This window comes from Danio rerio, chromosome 6 (genome assembly GCF_049306965.1).
Source record: "Danio rerio strain Tuebingen ecotype United States chromosome 6, GRCz12tu, whole genome shotgun sequence".
Taxonomy (NCBI): Eukaryota; Metazoa; Chordata; class Actinopteri; order Cypriniformes; family Danionidae; genus Danio; species Danio rerio.
In genome coordinates this window covers 33041345-33062203 of record NC_133181.1, presented here as the reverse complement: position 1 = coordinate 33062203, position 20859 = coordinate 33041345, and the positions used below count along the sequence as shown (strand labels likewise).

Below are 20859 nucleotides of genomic sequence, written 5' to 3'. Positions count from 1 at the left end.
GGCTAGTAAGACTGTAACACTAAGACTGGAGTCACGCATTTGCATGGGGCAGGGGAAATTGTATAATACAAATACATTTCATAACGCAGCCTCTTGCAATTATTTAATCGCAGCATTTTAAATCGCGATTGTGATTCGATTTCGAATTTTCACACAGCCATACTGTTTAGTTCGCAGCTTTATTGAACTGAATAATATAGTGAAATTAGCTCAGGATTCACTACACTGTAAAAGAAATATAAGTAAATTAGCACTTTCTGTGATTCACACTTTTTTATACTTATTTATGCTTTTGAATTGCATTTCGAGATCATAATCTTTCTTCCAATAGCTTTTGATGTTGAAAAGTTTAAAAAATGACTTTAGTTTTTATTTTTAACAATTTAAAGTGATTTATTTTTCCTGGTTGGTGTTGTAAATTACAGTACAAAAAGCTGTTAATAAACTGTCAGTATATTTTCTGCAATTTTACAGACTTAATTCTTTCTATATTATTTCTTAAACAATATCTTGTCCCTTTTTTTATACCACAGTGTTCAATTTTCAACATTAAAAGTCGACAAAGCAGAGATAAAACTGCCATAATGCAATTCACAAACAGAAATTTAAAGAAAACACTTCTAAATAACAGAATATGGAAACTGTTAATAAACAGATATGTTATACAGTGTAGCTCGCTATGCTAAAAATAAGAACTGTTTTGTTCAAATGACTCATTCCACCTGACAAAATATTGCTTGAGTGATTGTAAAAAATTAACACATAAAAATCTCAGAAATGGGATGTGCGCACATGGTGATCAAGTGATCTTCACTGACTGGCTGAGACATGCTATAAAGTGGGTGTCAGACCAAACAAAAAGCACTGCATTAAATCATATTTTTCTGCACCATGTCTTTAAAATATGGAAATAAAGTTTACCACAGTATTTTCAATGCAATTTCTGGGCTAGTCTGCGGCTAATGACGATGCTTGCGTTTAATTAGTCTTTCGTGTCTTTTTATGCTTAACAACCACATGGATGCTTAACTCTATTTAACTGATTATACATAAATTAAATGACAACATCTCTGCTGTAAAAGGAACTTTATGAACATGAAAATAGTCACATAAAGCTCTCACCGGTTGTTCATCATTTGTTTAAAAACCTTAGCTGTGCATATAGCTCATTACTTTTGCCAAACGATTCTTTTACAATATGTTGTGCAGCCATATATGAAATTATGTTTAATCTGCACGCAAGAGTGACCGAACTACAGCTGATTTAAATGTTTTCTCCATTTGGATCCATCTCTACTGTGCAATTGATATACATAGGATACCCACTCAGTCTTATGATTGCTAATGTGGCTTTCCATTGTCCGCCTGATGCTAAATGGGTACTACAGGCACTCATCAAAACTGAGTTTAAGGGCAATGAACTGTATATCACATGGAGCAAAGACAAAAAGAAATTGCTGCCTTCTCAGGTCTCAATGAATCCAGCGAGCCATCGTGGGAATACAGTGAAAAGTGCTGTCAAATCTGTCTTAGACAGTCCACTAACCTGGGTCAGACTTGGCATTTGGTGTGTATGTGCGCTTATGCATACCTTAAGATTTAAGAATGGGCCTAGTATAAGTTAAGAACAGCAACACTTCATTGTTTATTTCAAAATGAGACCAGACTGAATGAGTTGGAGTGGAGACTCCAAGAAACTTTCTCATCCAACATCAGTCAAAGATGTAATGAAGCTCATTCCAGAGGTAATTTTAACTTAAGTAGTGTGACATCTGACCCACACAATCTACTGGCACACGACACAGCTTATAGATACTTGTGTAATCATGTATTAGGCGCTTGGACTTGCATAGGTGCATAACTAACTCGCTCTGCACTGGATTCTAAAGCAGTTTTTGCTTGATGATTGGCACAGTCTATTTCAGTTCCTGAAAATAGCCATTAAAGCCAACAATGCGCCTTAACACACCTCCTTTTTAGAACAGAACACCCATGAGTCCACTAAGTGGCACAAATGGATTTGCTATTTAAACAACATGGTGCAAAATGTGAAAATTACAGTTGCACTGGTCTGAAAATAGTAACAAATCGCACCAAAGACGTTTTGTGCCTTATTGCACCGGGTGTATGATAGGGCCCTAAGTAGTAATAAAGATAAACTTTTAGTACATTAAGTAAAACATGATTTGTCAAAAACAGAAGACTTAAGGTACATTTAGTGTAATTGAGAGAGACAGCTATAAATAGTGAGATCCATTTCCAAAAGCGCAAACATAGAACAAAATAACATTTCAAAACGTATTGAGTTTGTAAAATATTATAATTATAATACATTCTAAACATGCTGACATATTAATTTAATTAGATACGCCTATCACTTATTTGCTGGAACTATTTTTTAAATGCGTTTTTATTATATTTACCTTGCCGATTTGAAAGTATTCCTTGCTATTGATAATAATTATAAGTTTATCCACAAATATCATAATTATAAAAAATACAGATATCATAGTTCAATGACATTTTGACCACTCAACAAGGAAATGTCCCAGGAACAAAAGTATGCAGATTTCATTTAGATACAAATTTCTACACACACACGCATGCACGCACGCGCACACACACACACACCAACATTACCAGGGTGTTGCTACAGTGTATGATTCTTGTCCCTTTTAACAGCATTGCATACTTTACCACTAACCCCAAACCTATGTATGAATAATATGAATATGCTTTGAATAAAATTAAAAAATGTTTCATTCAAAAAGATATCAGCAATTCAATGTTTGCCAGCAGATTAAGTGGTGTGAGGATGTTTAATAACAGATTAGTTGGTTTTTTAGCATAAGAGGAAGCAAGCTTACAAATCAGATCGGCATGGAAAGTAGACATTCAAAATATGATTGCACTTTTCTAATAAAGTAATTTCCAACTTATTCTGGGTGGCAAATGTCAAATGATAGTAACCTCTCTGTTTAAAAGTTTGTGATCATTAAAGTGGTTGCAGTCATGTGACTTGTTTTTGAATGCTGAAGGTGGCAATTCATGAGATCAGATGGGACAGACTTTACCTAGCATTCTTTTCACACAATTTTTTATGTATAGTTGGTTCATTTGAGAATATGGATTTCAAGCTGTATGTAGATTTATTTGTCCTGTTTAAGAGGCAAGAATTTGATGAGATCCCATTGCGTTTGCTGATCCCAGAGGGTTCATAACAATGAAGCTGCAGAAACTGTTGTAAAAACAAATCTGGGCCAAGCCCCTCCCCTGGATAATAATCAGTCTATAGCGCTTGATGATAGGCTACTTTACTCGAACGCAACGCTTCCTTTGCTAGAGGAGCCATATTGACTATTACATTTTTTCTCATTCAAAACTATACAAGTGACACTTTATGTGTATTGTTTTGTTGCAATTACCCCACTTCAAGAGGGACTTGAACTGGTACTTTTGGCATATGAGATTTGTACATTAACAAGGCCATAGCCTCTAACATCAGTCATTAGTGCAACCCTTGAAGACTGGGAAGTGAGGTTTACTAACTGGCCTGTGCTATATTCTCCTCTCTAACTCCCATCTGGGTCACGACACCAATTTAATGCCTCCAATTCTACTAGCTCTCCTCTGAACAAGAATCAATCTTTAAGGTATGGGAGATGGGCATGAAAATAAAGATTTTACATGCACAGCCTCTAGTGTGCCTCTTAAGGCAAGGGCATTGACAATTTTTCACACAGCTATTTTAGTACACTCACCCCTTGAAATATCTCTCATATTCAATGATCTGCACCAATATTACAGGCTCTTTTGGTATTAGAGGTTAGTGCACTAACAATGATGTTAAAAACCCCAGTTTCTATCACAAGTCACTTGGGAAAGGTGGATTAGTGGCACACTGTGTCTGTAACACTTACTCACTAAAACCTTACCCCATCCGGGTCACGGCACCAATTTTACTGGTTCTAGTAAAGCAGAGGCCAACTACTGAAGTGCTGTGCAGGTAAACCTCTCTCTTCTGACCTCTAAAAGGTGCTCTAGTGACAGACGCTAGAGGCCATTTAGCCTCCTAGGTGGAGCAACCGACTCCCATGCGGAAAGTCACCGGTTCAATCCCAGCTGAGAACGGGTTGAGTGGTGTAGTACCAGAGGGGTTACATTAGTGCCATGACCGGGATGAGAGTGAGGTTTAGGGGGGTTAGTGTAGCAGAGGCAAGCTAGTGAAGTGCTGTGCAGGTCGCCAGTTCGCTCCCAGCTCAGAGCGCGTTGGGTGGTGTAAGACCAGAGAAGTTACACTAGCTGCTTCTGATTCTCTCCGAGAGAGATTTAAATGGGCACTTCCTGCATCGGAAGTGAATGTGCTAACAAGAACTTTTAGCATCAATAGCACCTCTTGAGCTCTCAGTGGAACAAACCATAAAAACTATTTTGTTAGGAGTACATCAGGGACTTAATATTGATGTTTTCCACAAATGCCATTAATAAAATCTTCCAATTGCTAAACTCCCCATTCTTGGTGTCTGTACAAGCATGTGAGGAAGGATTTAATTCGGTTTAACTCACTCCTGTAAGGTCTCCACTCCCATTTCCTTGTATTGCAGCTCCTGTCTCATCTGAGCCAGCTCCTGTTTGAGTCTGGAGAGCTGTGGACACAAGAACCGCTTGGTCAGTACACATCAAAACACACAGAGGGATTCCCTCAGCGCCACTATAGCAAAAACAGTTGAGTCATCAGCAGAGAGATGTCTAATGATTCCAGACCCACCCAACATACACAGGAACTTAAAACGGCCTTGAACACATACACACAGCCCTCCCAAAACCACAACGGAGGAATGTAGGGTCAGTCATTATACAGTAAAAAAAAAAAAAATGCTATGTAGGTAACAGGCCACACTACACCAAATATGAAATAATATATAATCAATTTGGTAAAAAATAATTTTAACACTTTTCTTTAATATAAGGTGGCAAATACAGGTATATAATTTAGTTTTTTTGTTGCAAAGTGCACTTTTTATGCAACTATTTTAGTGGGCATTTGCATATAGTGATATTATGAAATGCCTTTTATTATAAAGTATTTGGAATTATTTTATTTTATTATAAGCTTGTTCCTGTTTGCTGCATTTTCAAGCAAGATCTGGCAACACAAAATAAAAATGGCTCGCACCTCTTTACTGGGGACTATCATGAATAAAAAAATTAAACAAATGAAAAAAAAAAATCTACATGTCTGATCACCCAAGTGAATAAAATTTACATTTTAAGGAAATGGTTGATAAATTCTGGATACCTATAATTTTTCTTAAAGGTGCTGTATGTAAGTTTTTCATTCTTCCAAAGCATAAAAATATCATGATATGTTTGCAGATATTTAGGAAATATGCTAAGTTGAACATCTGAAAAACAATGTCAGATTTTCTGCTTTGAAAATATGCATTACGTGCCGTAACGTCTGTCACTGTATTCATTTATTCAGTAAGAAAGACTCTCAAAGTATGCATTTGCGACCAAAATGCGAGTTCCGCATGAGGTGGTTATTAGTAAGTAACAGTAGGTGAGCAGGTTACATTGTAACCCTGTGTCCAAATAACTTGCTATGTGACAAGATTTGCAGTGATAAGCAACTGGGCTAATTAGCACCAGATGAAACACGACAGAAATTTAAATATAGTTATTCAGAAGCACATAATAGTGGACTTACTGCACTCCAGCGAAATGGAAAGGTTTATAATCTAATTATTACATATCAAACCTCTTTAACATTAAATGTACAAGCATAATCACTGATATGTGTTGACTTGCACTAAAGTTCCATTTCAAAGGGTTTATTTTATTTCAAGATCTGAGGTGAACTATCTGCTGCTGTTTTTCGTAGTATGACAATAAATGTCATGTGAAATGGCATTTAAGCTCACATTGTTAACATTTAACACTGAATAAGGTACACAAGGTGTACCTGAGGGGATCATTGTCAGTTTTTCCTGTTGTTCAGCTGCAATAAATAGAAGCTGTTTCGAAAACACATATGCCAGGTGTTGGTTGTAACAAAAACTCCTTTTAATGAGGAAAATATTAATATATATATATATATATATATATATATATATATATATATATATATATATATTAAACCAGCCTTAAATCAGCTTTAAGGCTCGACAGTCAGCTCGACAGTGCAGTTGGTGTCGTCAATCTGGCAACTTGTGCTTGCATGTGTTTGAACCAAGTGTGCAATACCTAATTCAAGCACTGGGTGTCAAACTTACACACTGCACCTTTTAATGTTAGGTTAAAAAGACAGATCACCAAAAAAATTATAATTATGTCATTATTAACATGTTTCAAAACAGTTTTTTGATCACAAACGTGATAATTTAAAGAAAACCTGTAACCATTGACTTCCATAATATTTATTTTTCCTACTATGGAAGTCAATAATAGCAAGTTACTAAGATTTTCAAAAGATCTTCCTTTATTTTTCATTTGAAAAATAAGCAATAAAAATAAACTTGCACAGTTCTTTATCAGATAATGAGTTTCGACCACTGTCAAACTCCACAAAGAACAAAACAAAACCAAACAAAAAATGTTAAAGTAGTCTATATGGGAGATGACAATTTTTTTTTCTCTGTACAGGACAGATTTATATAAAAAAAGAAAAAAAAAACATTTAAAGGCTGTGTAGATATTCTCATTTTGTTACCTAATGGAAAATACTGAAATCCCAATTCAGTGAGACTTTCTTTCATCGTCCACAGGCCAACTTTCAGTCACAATGACTCTTGCTGTAATACAGCATTAATCCAGAGAGGCCCCGCTAGCTATGTGCCAGAGAACTCAAATCAACGCCTCTTCTTGCTAAAGGTAACCATCTCCCCTCAACACACATACACAAACACAAAATCAACATAGCACATGAGGGGCCCCGTCCCCCCCTCACGCCTGACGTATGAAGCATTGTTCTCAGAGGATAATGACTTACCCGTTCACGCCTACAGGCGATTTCCGCTTTGATTTGGTCAGGGTCATATTTTGCATTTGAAGAGGAACCAGAGTGAGCTATGAGAAAGAAAGATTGGTCAGAAAGTCACAAATCAACACATGCTAATATGTAGTCGGTTTACACCTTGTATTACGCATATAAAAGATAGGACACAAAAGGACACAAGATCCAAAAATAATCAGAAACGTTGAGAAATCAATACACATGCAAATTAAGTATTATGATTATACAATGCTATGTCGTCATGTGACTTTTATTATACCTAGAGTACTTGTAGATTCTGCTATATTATTCTTTTTTTATTGCAAAAGTTACATATTTAAGTAAAATACAAAAGTTATCTTATAAGATTGTTAACATTTAATGGGCACCTATGATGAAAATCATATTTTGAAGCTGTTTGAACAGAACTGTGTGTAGGTACAGTGTGTCCACTGTCATATTAGGGTAAAATAAAGACAATAAGTCTCTTCTTTTTAATTTCCTGGCTTTAAATAGGATCCAAGCCCCTCCCATTAAGGCGGACTGCAACGTGACATAGGAGTGTGGTTTCCCTGCTCACCGAATTGATTGACAGCCAAGTATTAACATGTCTCCATAGTAACTCGTATAATCATATCAACAAGACAGGGCGTGTGCAAAGCAACTGGTATTAAAAGATCTGTTCAGCTTGCTGTGATTATCAATCATCATCAAATGTAATCAAGAATGTGTTTTACAAGTTTAAAACTTTTTTAAAACTCTGTCACTGTGCTGTTTATCTGACACAGCTGAGTGAATGCTTGCTTAAGCCAAGCATTCTAAAGTATAGCTGTATTTAACAAGCAAGGATTCTGAAAGAGGAACGTGAAGCAGACGCTTTACAAAAGGGGGGGGGGGGGGGCGGGGGGGACACGTCAAACTTAATGAAACATTTGAGGGACGCAGCTTAAGGGCAGAGAGATGTCTTTGATAGCTTGCGAATTCATCTGGCACTTTCATTCACAGGAACACCAATACTCAGCTTTGATGATTAAGATATTACTGATCAAGAGTCGATCATGTAAACAGCGATTTTTGATTATCTTAAATGACCACACGAGTCCCGAAATGCGGAAGTTTTTCTTTCCGTTCGCCATGTGGTATCAAATTCCATTAAAGCATCCTGAATGAAAATATGCTGAACCCAAAATTGCATAAAACTCTGGAGGAAAAGTAGGATAGCCTGAAAATGCGACATTAATTGTATGGAAGGCCAAGGACCATGAGGGAGGGGGTGGGTGTAGTGGATGAATGTGAAGACCGGGGGGTTGGCTCACTATTCAGCTGCCTAAGGCAGCCGCCTAGGTTGCCTCTATAGACGTGCCGGCCCTGAACACACGTCGGCCACAACAGGAAATAAAAAGAACTGCAACTGCGTTTTTTGTGTTATTTTTTTTTATGCATTAAATATTTCAAATTAATCACGTGCGTTAACGCACTAATTTTGACATTTATATATATATTTAATTGTGATTGTGTGTCTGTGCGTGAGTGCATGTGTTTCATTTAAATTTACTTTAATAGATTTTTAGAAGCTTAATCGACTTAGACGATTATTTGATCCAATTTTTAAAGATGGCAAAAAATATACATATAGGCGTTAGAAGTTAAATATTGTGTTTCTCTTAGAATTATATATACATACATATACATATATATATATATATATATATATATATATATATATATATATACATATATATATATATATATATATATATATATATATATATATATATATATATATAYACACACACACACACACACACACACACACACACACACACACACAYATATATATATATATATATATATATATATATATATATAAATATATATATATACATATACAGACATATTGTTTTAATAATATTTTGTTTTAACGTTTTAAATAGATCAATACATTCATAAGAAATGATACTAATGGTTTCACCAATCATGCATTTCACATTCTGTGATATAAACCTTCATTAATTAAATCAAAATCATGTATACTTCATTGAAAGCGATGGGTATGAATAAAAGCAAAGAGCCGTTTTAGTGAGAAACAGGAAGTAAGAGCAGAGCTGATGAATGGTGGCAGGAAAGGGAGGGGAAGGTGAAGGGAAAAGGAGGGGTGATGTGGACAAGAGGAAGGGAGGAGGCCGTGGAAGTATGAGCGAGGAAAGTTCTCAATTTCAGCCAATGAGTGACACTTAAGATGGGAGTAAGAATGACTTCATTGAAACCTCACACGATAATGACTAATACACTGGCACAATTTTGGATGGCTGAATCAGCACTATGTGAGGCAATTGAAGTGAGATGTGATGCGTTTCTCACAGCTGGTGATGGAGCGGTTGTCATCCTGAGTGAGCTGGTTGAAGAGCTGCATCTCTTGCTGTGCCAGCTCCAGTCTTTGCTGTTTGATCTGATACATCTCTTTCTTGGCATTGAGAGCCTCCTGTGCCACCACTAGGTACTCTTTTAACATGCGCTCCTGCTCCTGGCGCCATTGTGTACGAGGGTTCTCTATTTGAGTTGTCTCTGGTGGAGGGAAACATAAAAACACACTGTGGTAACACAGGTATGAGAGCTTTAAAAACATTAATTTGTCATTCATATGTATTTTAAGATAGCACCTCAGAGAAGCAGGCTGACATACAAAATATTAGCAATTTAAAGTCAAATGACAAAACAATAGATGGGAAATAACAATCACTACATTTGGAAGAACCCAAGAAATTTGATTAAATTCGGATACAGTTTCAAGTCAAAATGTAAACATCAATTGGAAAGAATTGTCCAGATCCGTCAATCAGATGGAAAGATTGGGTTTAAGCCTTTTCTAATTTAATCAAGAGAACATGTATATACTCCTTCGAAATGAAAACTGAAACTGGGAAGTTTTGCACATATGCAGTGAAGTAAATATAACAATGATGAATAACAGTGTTAGAAAGGACACTGAAAGAATTTTTGGTTGTTTTCAGTAGTAAAAGAAGGGAATTAAGTGTCAATTTTATGAATATTTGTGCTGCCCAGCTGAAAAATGTACCACTTTAAGTAAAAGCGCACACATGAGCTCATCATTCAATCACAGTGCAGCAGAGGCGGAAAAAACACCATTCAGACTAAGGCCCAATCCCAATTCTACCCCTTAGCCCTTCCCCTTACCCCTACCCCTCGTTTTGATCGTTCATATCAAGGGGTAGGGGTCTCCCAATTCTCTTTAGCTTGAAGGCGTAGGGCTAAGGGCACAATGGCAGAATCACTGCACCTAGAAGCAGATCCACAAATTAGTTTTTTTTTTTTTTGTCATTATTACAAATTTTTACAATAAACAAGCACATGTTTTAATATATTCATAAATGCGTTCATGTTTTACTGTCATGCTTAAAAAAACGAAGAAAAAAAACGCTAAATTTCACAATCTATAATCCATAATCATAACTCCTAGCAGTCCCACAACATTATTTACAGCGTCTGCTCTAATGTTAATGTTGGTTTTGATGCGTTTACATTGATTAACACGGCCACTGTGTAAATGCACAGTACAGTTATGATCTTATTACCACAGGATATCATTTTGATAAGATAATATATTGCTTCAGTGATTTCATGAAGATAAATGCCAAAAAATAAAGCAGCTGGAATAACCACAGCAGTCGCAATCATCTGATCTCATATGAAGCAAGAGATCGCGACGACATATGAAGACGTGTGCAGGTGCTGTAGTGCTGTCCCAATTCTTAGGAGTAAATTTTGAAGCCCTTCCCCATTCACTCTCGGTTGTAAGGGCCAAGGGGAAGGGGTAGGGGTACAAAAAATAGAATTGGGATTGGGCCTAACTGTCACAACCTCATGCTCAGCAAATGGAAAATGGAAAATACCTTTATATTTCTCTCCATAGTGCCAACACTTTTAAATGGACACAAACAAAAATAAAAGTTTCTCATAAAGGCTGGACACATTTCATTAAATTTTTAAAATATTTGCAAACAATATGGATTATTGTGGTGAGCGAGGCGTACTTTGAAAATGGTACTGTACCGTTAACGCTACTTTGTTTATGGTTTGTATGCGTGCGGCACAATTTAAAGGTGCAGTATGTAAGTTTGACACCCAGTGGTTGAACTAGGTATTGAATTCCAGGATCAAAACACATGCAAGTGCAGGTTGCCAGATTGAGGACAAACAGGAGTGAGTGACTATCGATCCCTAAAGGCTAATTTAAGGCTGATTTAAACCGTGTTCTAAATAAAAGCAACAGCAGGAACATTTTCATATTAAAATGAGTTTTTTTCCTTACCAGTACCTGGAATAAATATTTTAGAAACCGTTTCTATTTTTTTGCAGCTGAAAAACAGAAATCTTGATGACAACTTAGGTAAACCTCATGTGCTTTATTCAATGTTAAATGCTAACAATGTGAGTTTGAATGCCATTTTACATGACCATACTACTGAAAGCAGCAGCGGTTACCTCAGATATTGAGAAAACAATAAACAGTTTAAAATTGAAAGAGCAACTCAACACATATCAGTGATTCAGCATGTACATTTAATAATGTTAAAAAATAGGTTTAATATGTATTAATTAGATCATAAATCTTACTATTTCTTGAGTGAGTGACTATTCTGTTCTTCTGAATGGCTGCATTAAAACTTCTGTATTGTTTCTACTATCTGGTGTAAACAGCCAAATTGCTTATGATTGCACGTCACTTAGTGTGTTGTTAGGACACAGTGTTACAATGTAACCTACTAACCTAGTGTTTACATTCGTAATAATTATATTATTGGCTATTATTTGCTCATTAATAACCAATTAATTAATGAAATATGCGGGTTTTCCCCAAAGTAACCAAGGGTGCTGAAATATAATTGGCTAAACTAGCATTGCCTGAGTTAAATGACCAAAACAAACACAGAAGTTCCAGCACGGAAAACACATTTTCAATGCAGTATATCTGACTTCAGCATTGTTTTTCAGATAAACAAACTGTTCACTTAGCATGTTTCGTAAATATCTGCAAATATATTAAGGTATTTTTATGCTTTATAGGAGTCAAAAACTTACATACAGCACCTTTATGTTTTATTATGGAATTAAAATGCAGATATACACCTGCGGGTATGGAATGATGCATCCTCTCATGCAGGTGCAGACCGTGCTTTCTTGTTTCAATCAGCTGTTGTTAATTAGGTGTTCATGCACAGCTTTTAGGTTCGAGATCTACAGCCGGTGCAAGGCACGTACACATAGTCAAGATTTTGTAGACGATAGATGTTTGATGTTGGCTTAGTGAGTCCTGAGCTTTACAATAGGACCTCTCACTTTTGTGCATTTTTAGAAAAACCTTGATATTTTCAGCAGCTTAAAAATGCCTAATATCCTTTTAAAACGTTTCTTTCAAATGCGGTTTAACAGGCAGAAGAACAAAGTCCATCATCTGCCCAAACAGGTAATAAGGCTGATTTTTAAAACAGAGTTGCAGGAGGACTGGTCAATAGTTGCCCTTATCTTGAAGCTCAAACTTTTTATTTGCATAATATGCAAACTTAATAATCTGAAATAAATTGTGTGTTACTGAACACACACATTTACTTTTTTAGTAATTTAAATTCCATTATAACACTGATCAATCTGAATGATTTCTATCTGACTGAAAGGAAAAAAAGTGTCCATGTAATTGTAGCAAAAGACAGAAAGATTGATGGGCAGTGAGACAGAACAACTGAACAAGAGACAAAGAATGTCAATAGCTTAAAAAATAGAACAACAAATCAAATACAACAACAGGCAGACCAAAAGACCAACAGAAACACACTGGCTAGATAGATAGAATGATTGTGATGGAACAAAAAAAGCCGGAAAGTAGATTGACAGAACAACAGAAAGACAAAGCTAATAGAAAGATAGATATCTGTACTTACTCTGATAGTATGAGCGACAAAAATTAGAAAGCAATGGAAAAACATTAGTATGTAAGAGTGAATGTTACAACGAACAAAAAAAACAGCAGAATAAATGACAGATCGTTAGAAAGTTTGAACTATCAAGAAAGAAAGGTAAAACAAACAAAAGCTAAATGTTTTTTTCCTCTCTCTCAATCTATCAGAGTGACAGAACAATAGAACTATACACTCACCAGCCACTTTATCAGGTACACCTGTCCAGCAAATCGTTAACGCAAATTTCTAATCAGCCAATCACATGGACGCAACTCAATTCATTCAGGAATGTAGAAATGGTCAAGACGATCTGCTGCAGTTCAAACCGAGCATCAGAATGGGAACGAAAGGTGATTTAGGTGACTTAGAACATGGCATGGTTGTTGGTGCCAAACGGGCAGGTCTGAGTATTTCAGACATTGCAGATCTACTGGGATTTTCTGGGATTCTGGGATATCTCTAGGGTTTACAGTGAATAGTCTGCAAAAAGAAAAAATTTCCAGTGAGCAGCAGTTTTGTGTGTGCAAATGCCTTGTTGATGCCAGAGGTCAAAGGAGAATGGCCAGACTTGTTCGAGCTGATATAAAGGCAACAGTAACTCAAATGACCACTCAATACAGCCAAGGTATGCAGAAGAGCATCTCTGTGCACACAACACGTCAAACTTTGGCACAAGGCAGATGGGCTACAGCAGCAGAAGACCACATCAGGTGCCACTCCTGTAAGCTAAGAACAGGAAACTGAGGCTACAAACAGGCTCACCAAAATTTGACAATAGAAGATTGGAAAAATGTTGCCTGGTCTGATGAGTCTCAATTTCTGCTGCCACATTCGGATGCTCAGCTCAGAATTTGGCATCAACAACATGAAAGCATGGATCCATGGATCCCATTAGGACAAATTAAGCATTGCGTTAACACCACAGCCTACTTAAGTATTGTTGCGAATCATGTCCATCCCTTTATGACCACAGTTTACCCATCTTCCAGCAGGATAACGCGCCATGTCATAAAGCACGAATTATCTCAGACTGGTTTCTTGAACATGACAATGAGTTCACTGTACTTAAATGGCCTCCACAGTCACCAGATCTCAATACAATGGAGCAACTTTGGGATGAGGTGGAACGGGAAATTAGCATCATAATTGTGCAGCCGACAAATCCGCAGCAAGTGCATGATGCTATCATCTCAATATGGACCAAAATCTCTGAGGAAAATTTTAAGAACCTTGTTGAATATATGCCACGAAGGATTCTGAAGGCAAAAGGGGGTCCAAACCAGGACTAGCAAGGTGTACTAAAGTGGTAAGTGTATAAGAGCACATTATAGCAATCAGAATGATCCCCAGAATAGAACTAACAACAAAACACATTGTGAAACATTACAACAAATCATAGAATGTTACAACGGAGACTAGAAAATTGATATTTTTGGTGATTATCTGCATATTATCTAATAAATCAGATGAAATCATGAAAGCAATTTGACTGATTGCCAGCCCTAGTTTAACAGAACTGAACAGATGGACCAGCCATTGTGCAAAATTTGACATGTACAAACAAATCTAAAGAAGTGAACTTACTATTGATGTGGTCGATGTAGTAGACGCCCACCTGCTGGTCATACACCACCTCCCAGCCCAGAGGAAGCTCATCCCCCACACAGTCAGCAAAGGTCAGGGGCTTGGTAATCCTGCAGGAACAGACAGGAGAACACCAGGATGAACATCATTGTCAAAAACACCCTAAAACTGCATGGTACATAGAAAAATTCTGAACAACTAGTCCTTTTTTAGATCATCTAAAATGACAATTTACTCACCACTTACTTCATCTCAAGTGGTTACAAACATTTTTTTTGTCAGTGACAATTTGCAATAAGGTTTCATTTGGTAATCTATGCACTTACATGAACTAAAAATCATATAGATCATTTAATATTCACTCATGTTGATGTAAACATTTACATATGTATTATAAATATCCAAAACTGTTCTTTGTTAAACATTAGCATTAAATATACTGTAATAGTCTATTGCTAATTGATTGCTCGTATTAGTAAAAACATTAACATTAAATAATGGAAAATTAGAGTAAAATCTTAACTTTTTTTTCCTGTCGAACACCAAATAAAATATTTTAAAGAATGTTAAGAACTGCAATCCAATCAAATCTATAGTAGGAAAAAAATACAATGCAAATAAATGGCTAATAGCATTCCTCTACATATCTTCTTTTGTGTTCATTGTAGAGAAACCCAGGCAGGTTTGAAAGAATTGAAGAGTGAGTAAATGATGACAGAATTTTTGTGAAATAAAAAGACAACAATAATCTTATTACAACAGAATTGGCACATGATAATAGCAAAACGCTATGCTACTTTAGCATTTTTCATAGCATTGAGTGATTTTGTGCAGTTTTGGGTGTCTAAATGCATGTATACAAACATAACTACTTTGTACAAAGACTTGCATTTTGCCGAACAAAGCCGTGTGGACATTTGAAGAATCTGGAGCATTCCTTGAGATCTCTAATGAATGTGTGTTCAGTCAGTCAACAGCTACTGATCTCCTCACCCCAGGTCAAAAATGTGTGTAATATAGGCACTGCAGGAAGAAATGGCCCATAAACACATTCCACACAGCAGAAAGCAGGCCTGCCCTGCAGCCCACAACACACAACCAGGACACTGGATACTCTGCACAAATCACTTTGCACATTTTTAATGAACCACATCAATGTAAAGCTGTGAAAAACCAATCATGTTCTTGAAATATTTCTAATAACACACTGTATGTATCCCTTCACATATTTCAATGTTGAAAGTATCATTTTACTGACTGATTAAATATAATATCAGCCACTATGGTATTTGTGAAGCAGTTGACTGCTGCCCATTGTGTGTGCTGTGTCTCAGTAGCAGCCAGGTGAAGAGACAAACTGACAATCTGACAATCTTCTAATAATCTAGTAACAAATGTGTTTTTATTATTATTATCTTTTTATTTATTTATTTATTTTTGTCAGTTTTTTACCTTTATTATGATACGACAGTAGAGATTTCAGACAGGAAAGCATTGGGAGCAGAGAGAGCGGAAGGATCGGCAAGGACCTCGAGCCGATAATCGAACTTGGGTCATCGTGCATACGTCGGTGCTGTATGTTGGCGCACAGTACCATTAGGCTTTTGGCGTCGACCAAATGTTGTGTTTTTAACAATGGAAGTCCCGAATTCTATAACTACTAGAATTACCACATCGGTCATTCTGGCCATTCTCATGTAAAACATATTGTCACATCATATTTACAATCAAAGCTTCTATTGAGGTTGCTAATAAAGCCTAAAATGTATAGTTATGCTACTAGACTACCAGCGAATGTCCATGTCTCACTTTCATTTTCACTTTCATCAGGGCACTAATTATAATATTTTAAAAGACACATCTGAAGAAAAGTTATGTTTTTGCCAACAGAAAGATAGCAGGAAGTTGCTAGGCAACAGAGGCAAGCATATTTAATGATACAGGGAAAAGTAGGAGACACTGAAATGCATGCGATCATTTTGACCGCTGTGGTAATTAAATGTAGAAATACTCATAGGTCTTGTGCTTTGTAATTTTAATAAATTAGTGGTGTTATAAAGAAAAGTTGATCATAAACTCTGATCTCAGTAGTTCTATGATTAAGACATTGTTTTAAGATTAAAAATGGTGCCAGAACTGTCACAAAACTGCTGTGTTCTCTTCCAGTCAGGTGTGCTCTTTCCAGCTGTTTTCAGACATAAGAACACATCCCATATAAACAAGTCCAATAATGACCAGGTTAACTCTAAAATTAGCAGAATTTTTCATTGTCAATATTTGATAATACTTTATAATAGGAAATAAAGATCCTTTAAGTGACTTTGGGCATGGAGTGGTGGTTGGTGTTAGACAAGCTAGTCTGCAAATCCAGAAACTACTTGAATTTTCACACACTACCATTTACCATTTAAAACAGGCAGTTCATCCGAATCCTATCTAAATGAATGGGGGAATCCTGAAATCTTGTACACTACTCTCTGAACATCAAATTAAATTACATATTTCAAATCAACAACACACAATCTGAAGTGACCTGACTTGATGCCTCTAAAGCAGTATTAACATTTAAAACTTGTTTTCAGTTTGACTCAGCTACTGTGTGTGAGCAAAGATTGGCATGACATCAACTTATTTTACAGCTGTTTTAATGGTAACCAGAGGTTGCAGATACAAACATTGAAAGAACAGAGACAAACCCAGATGAAAGACCGCAGGATGGCACTGGAAGGACACAATGTGTGATGTGAATGGATGAGATGTAATTTCTCTTTATATAACTCAACAGAGGACACAGTCTTCAAATGATAGGGCATGCCATAATGAACAAGAAAATCTATACAGACTCCTCCCCCCAAAGAACCGGACGACTATAAAGAGTGATGACTGGCTATTCTGACTGGAAGGAGGGACTTCCTTTTGTTTTTGTAGACAAACTAACCATTGCACTTTTCCCCATTCACAATAATGGGAGTGAATTGTCTTTGTGTACATTGTTTACAAAGCCAGAGTATTGTCTAAAAATGAGGAAATATTCAGTGAGAGACATTTCTGAGGCCAAAACATGCATTGTTAAAGAAAAATGGACAGACATATTGGAGCTGATGGAAAGCCAACAGTAACTTGCTACAACCAAGGTCTGCAAAAGTGCATCTCTGATTCACAAACAACACATCAAGCCTTGAAGCAGATGTACTAGACTAGCAGAAAAAAGTAACTAAGATAACAACACCAAGATAAGAACTGCTAACTGAGGCTAGAATTAAAAAAAAAAAAAAGAACAATGAAAAACTGGAAAAGTGCAGACTGTTCTTTAGGTCCCTTAGTACAGCGGTTACCAATAGCAATAGCAATACCATTTTTTGGCCGCAAGGGCGGTGTCCCTAGCTGCTTGCACTCCTAGCACTGACACTTTTTCCTGTTATTTATTTGTTTGACCATAGCCTCAGTCTTTTTATGCATTATTTTACAGCAGCTATATTCTTTTTATTTGTTTTCTCGCAGCCCCTAGAGCAAAATGCAGCCTCCAGGTTAATGATGATGTAATTATCATTCGACCCCATACAGTGGCACCTTGTTCATCAGCAAAATCATTTAAGAGATAAGTGAGAGATGAAAAATTGATAGTGAAAAGTGTAAAGGTGCTGATGAAAAGGCCAGAAAAAAAAAAGCTACGTACAACATCACATAAAGATGATGAAATGGCCAGTAAATTAACGTTAAGCTAGTTAGGAGCAGTGCAAAACAACAATGTCTGCAAACCCCCGTTTTATGTACCGAACGTTTATTTGTTCTGTATCTCTTCTGCAGCAGCCTCTTGTCCAGTTTGCTGCTAACAGTGAAGAGCCAGGCCCCATAACCTTACCAAGCACCAGACCAGTCATGAGCCCAACACACTAGAATGGGCAGGTAGGATTGTAATTGAGTGAATATAAGAATTCAAATCAATAATATTAATGAATTTTACACCTGCTCAATGAAAATCAGATGATTCACTACATTAATAAATCTGACATAACTTGATCAGGAATCTAAAAAGCGGAGAAAAAGATTAAGCCATCAATACAAAGTAATACTGTTGTTAAGAGTCTGAATAACAGAGCAATACTTGTTTTATTCTTTATTCAAAACACACCATTGTAACAGTTCTATTGTAGTTCAGTGGTCAGCATGTTGCAATACGATGCCAAATCTCACCCGAGTATTTTTTTATTTATTTTATTTTTGTCATTTTTGTTGTTAAGACATATAATACTGTTTGTGTTACTTTAATAGGTGTACATGCTTTATTTTTATTTTTTGTGTGACCTTCATTACAAATGACTGGATATCTATAAAGAATTTTGCACAGAATGTATATTCAGATATTGCAGGAAAGGACATTGTGATGTTTTAAAGAATAGTGTTGGAGATTTAGCTACCCTTTAATGTTCTCATATTTACGAAAACATTTGAACTTCTAAAGCAGCCGTTTCCTTGGAAAAGACGTGATAGTGTCATTAGAAACTGAATTGGTAATGACGTTATTTTAATTTAGTCAGTCGTGAACTAAGGTGGGATGATCTAAGGTTTGAAACTCCAGGGCTGAAAAAGCAATCCCACTCCAGCCCTGGTCTATAAAACAAATGCTAAGCCAATGGTTATAGCTTAGAATGTTTATCAAAATATCTTCTTTTGTGTTTAACGGAAGAAATTCAAAATGTCAGAATTTTAATTTTTTTTTCCCTGACTAAACAGTACAAGCTATGTCTTTTGCAAACGCAAAAAAAGTTAACACTATTCTCGAATAAATGACTATTAATCACTTTAAATGTTGCTTTTTAAAAAGTTTGACAAGCCATGCATGTAATATTTTAAAGATATATTTAAGTTATTAGTTATTATGATATATTTTATTCTAGTTAAAAATGATCATAGCAATGATAACCGTGGAATTTTGTAGTGGGCACCTTTTTGTTGGTGCAGTAACATGATCAGGTTGAAGTTAGTCTTTAACTATATTACATTAAACCTACTAAAACATGACTAAACACTTCATGGTGGATTTGAACTCTTTAGGCTTGTTTAAAACCTTTGCATGAGTTTTCAATCAAACAACTTTACTGCTTTTTTTCCCTCCACCCCTCACATTTCCTTCACATGTTGGTGGCATGTTGTGGAAGAGCTTTAAAGTATGCACAGGAGGACTCCAGGTTCAAATCCCTGTCACTGTGCCCTTGAGCTAAACACTTAACCCCCGTTTGCCCTGAGGTGCGCAGTAGGACTGTCTGTCTGCTTTGACCCTTGTCTTCGTCTGTGTCAGATAACAGCAGGGTTATGAAAAGAATTCCCGCAAAGCTTTGGAACCTGCAAACGCTTAGCAAAATAACCCCTAATTCCAAAATTACTCAAAAAAATCTACAAATTTATAGTTTAGACGTCAGTTGGATTTTAGTCAGAAACGTGGTGTGCTTATGAGTTTTCATTCAAGTGTTCTGACATCACTCCTCAAAAAAGCCTTACTGATAGACTCAGTTACCTAAAATCAAGACACTTTATCAAATAACTGTCCTTCACTTTCAACACAGTTTGACAATTTTAAGAATTGTGAGTACATTCTAGAATTTTTCCATTCATTTTCCTATTTACGACATATGTCATTCCAGGTTAAGAAAAATAAATAGAAAAATTATTTGTTATTTGTAAACAGCAAATGTATCGTTTACAGTAAACTGAATCAATTATTAATGTAAAATGCTTAAATGTGATAGAAAACATTTAATTGTTGTGTAACATTTAGTTAAACTTTTTAAACTACTAATAAAGCTGATAGCAACAGTGTTGACACTTTCCACCATTTTGTGCTTTAGGATGCTAACAAAGCAGACAACATGGCATATCTAATGCTGATTTTTATGCATTTTCTTTATTTTAAAAAGTTAATGAGAATATCACAACAGAGTTACAGCCTGAGCTCATAAGGAATTGTAAATATTTTACGTTTTGTCAGTTTAGTGGCTATCACTACTCATTAGACTTCAGTCTAATTGTCCAATTTTTCAAACCCCACCCCTAAACCCATTAGGGGATAAGAAAATTGTAGGAGATTGAACAATTTCATCTGAATTAGCTAAATCGACAAGTTCTGAATTGCCATGAGATAGCGTTGGATTTGACAAATAATTAATCTACTATTGGCGTATCTTTAAAACTTTGTACAAATTAATAAGAAAAGAATAAAAGACATGCCTCAGTGCCTAAGATTTTTCCACCAGAAGTGAGTTTTTAATAACTGAGATTACAAATAACACAGAGTTGATGTTTCAAACA

At 36.0% G+C, this 20859-nt stretch overlaps 1 protein-coding gene across 4 annotated transcripts in view; it reads right to left on the bottom strand.

Annotated features, from left to right (window-relative positions):
* wwc3 (WWC family member 3) overlaps positions 1-20859 on the bottom strand; it is a 102363-nt gene that overhangs the window by 45216 nt on the left and 36288 nt on the right. For all 4 annotated transcript variants that reach the window (XM_005165877.6, XM_009302455.5, XM_068221760.2 and 1 more), the window contains 4 exon segments: positions 14554-14663; positions 9356-9559; positions 6992-7068; positions 4567-4646 (listed from right to left, as the gene is read on the bottom strand). In XM_005165877.6, coding sequence (XP_005165934.1) covers positions 4567-4646; positions 6992-7068; positions 9356-9559; positions 14554-14663 — 471 coding nt within the window.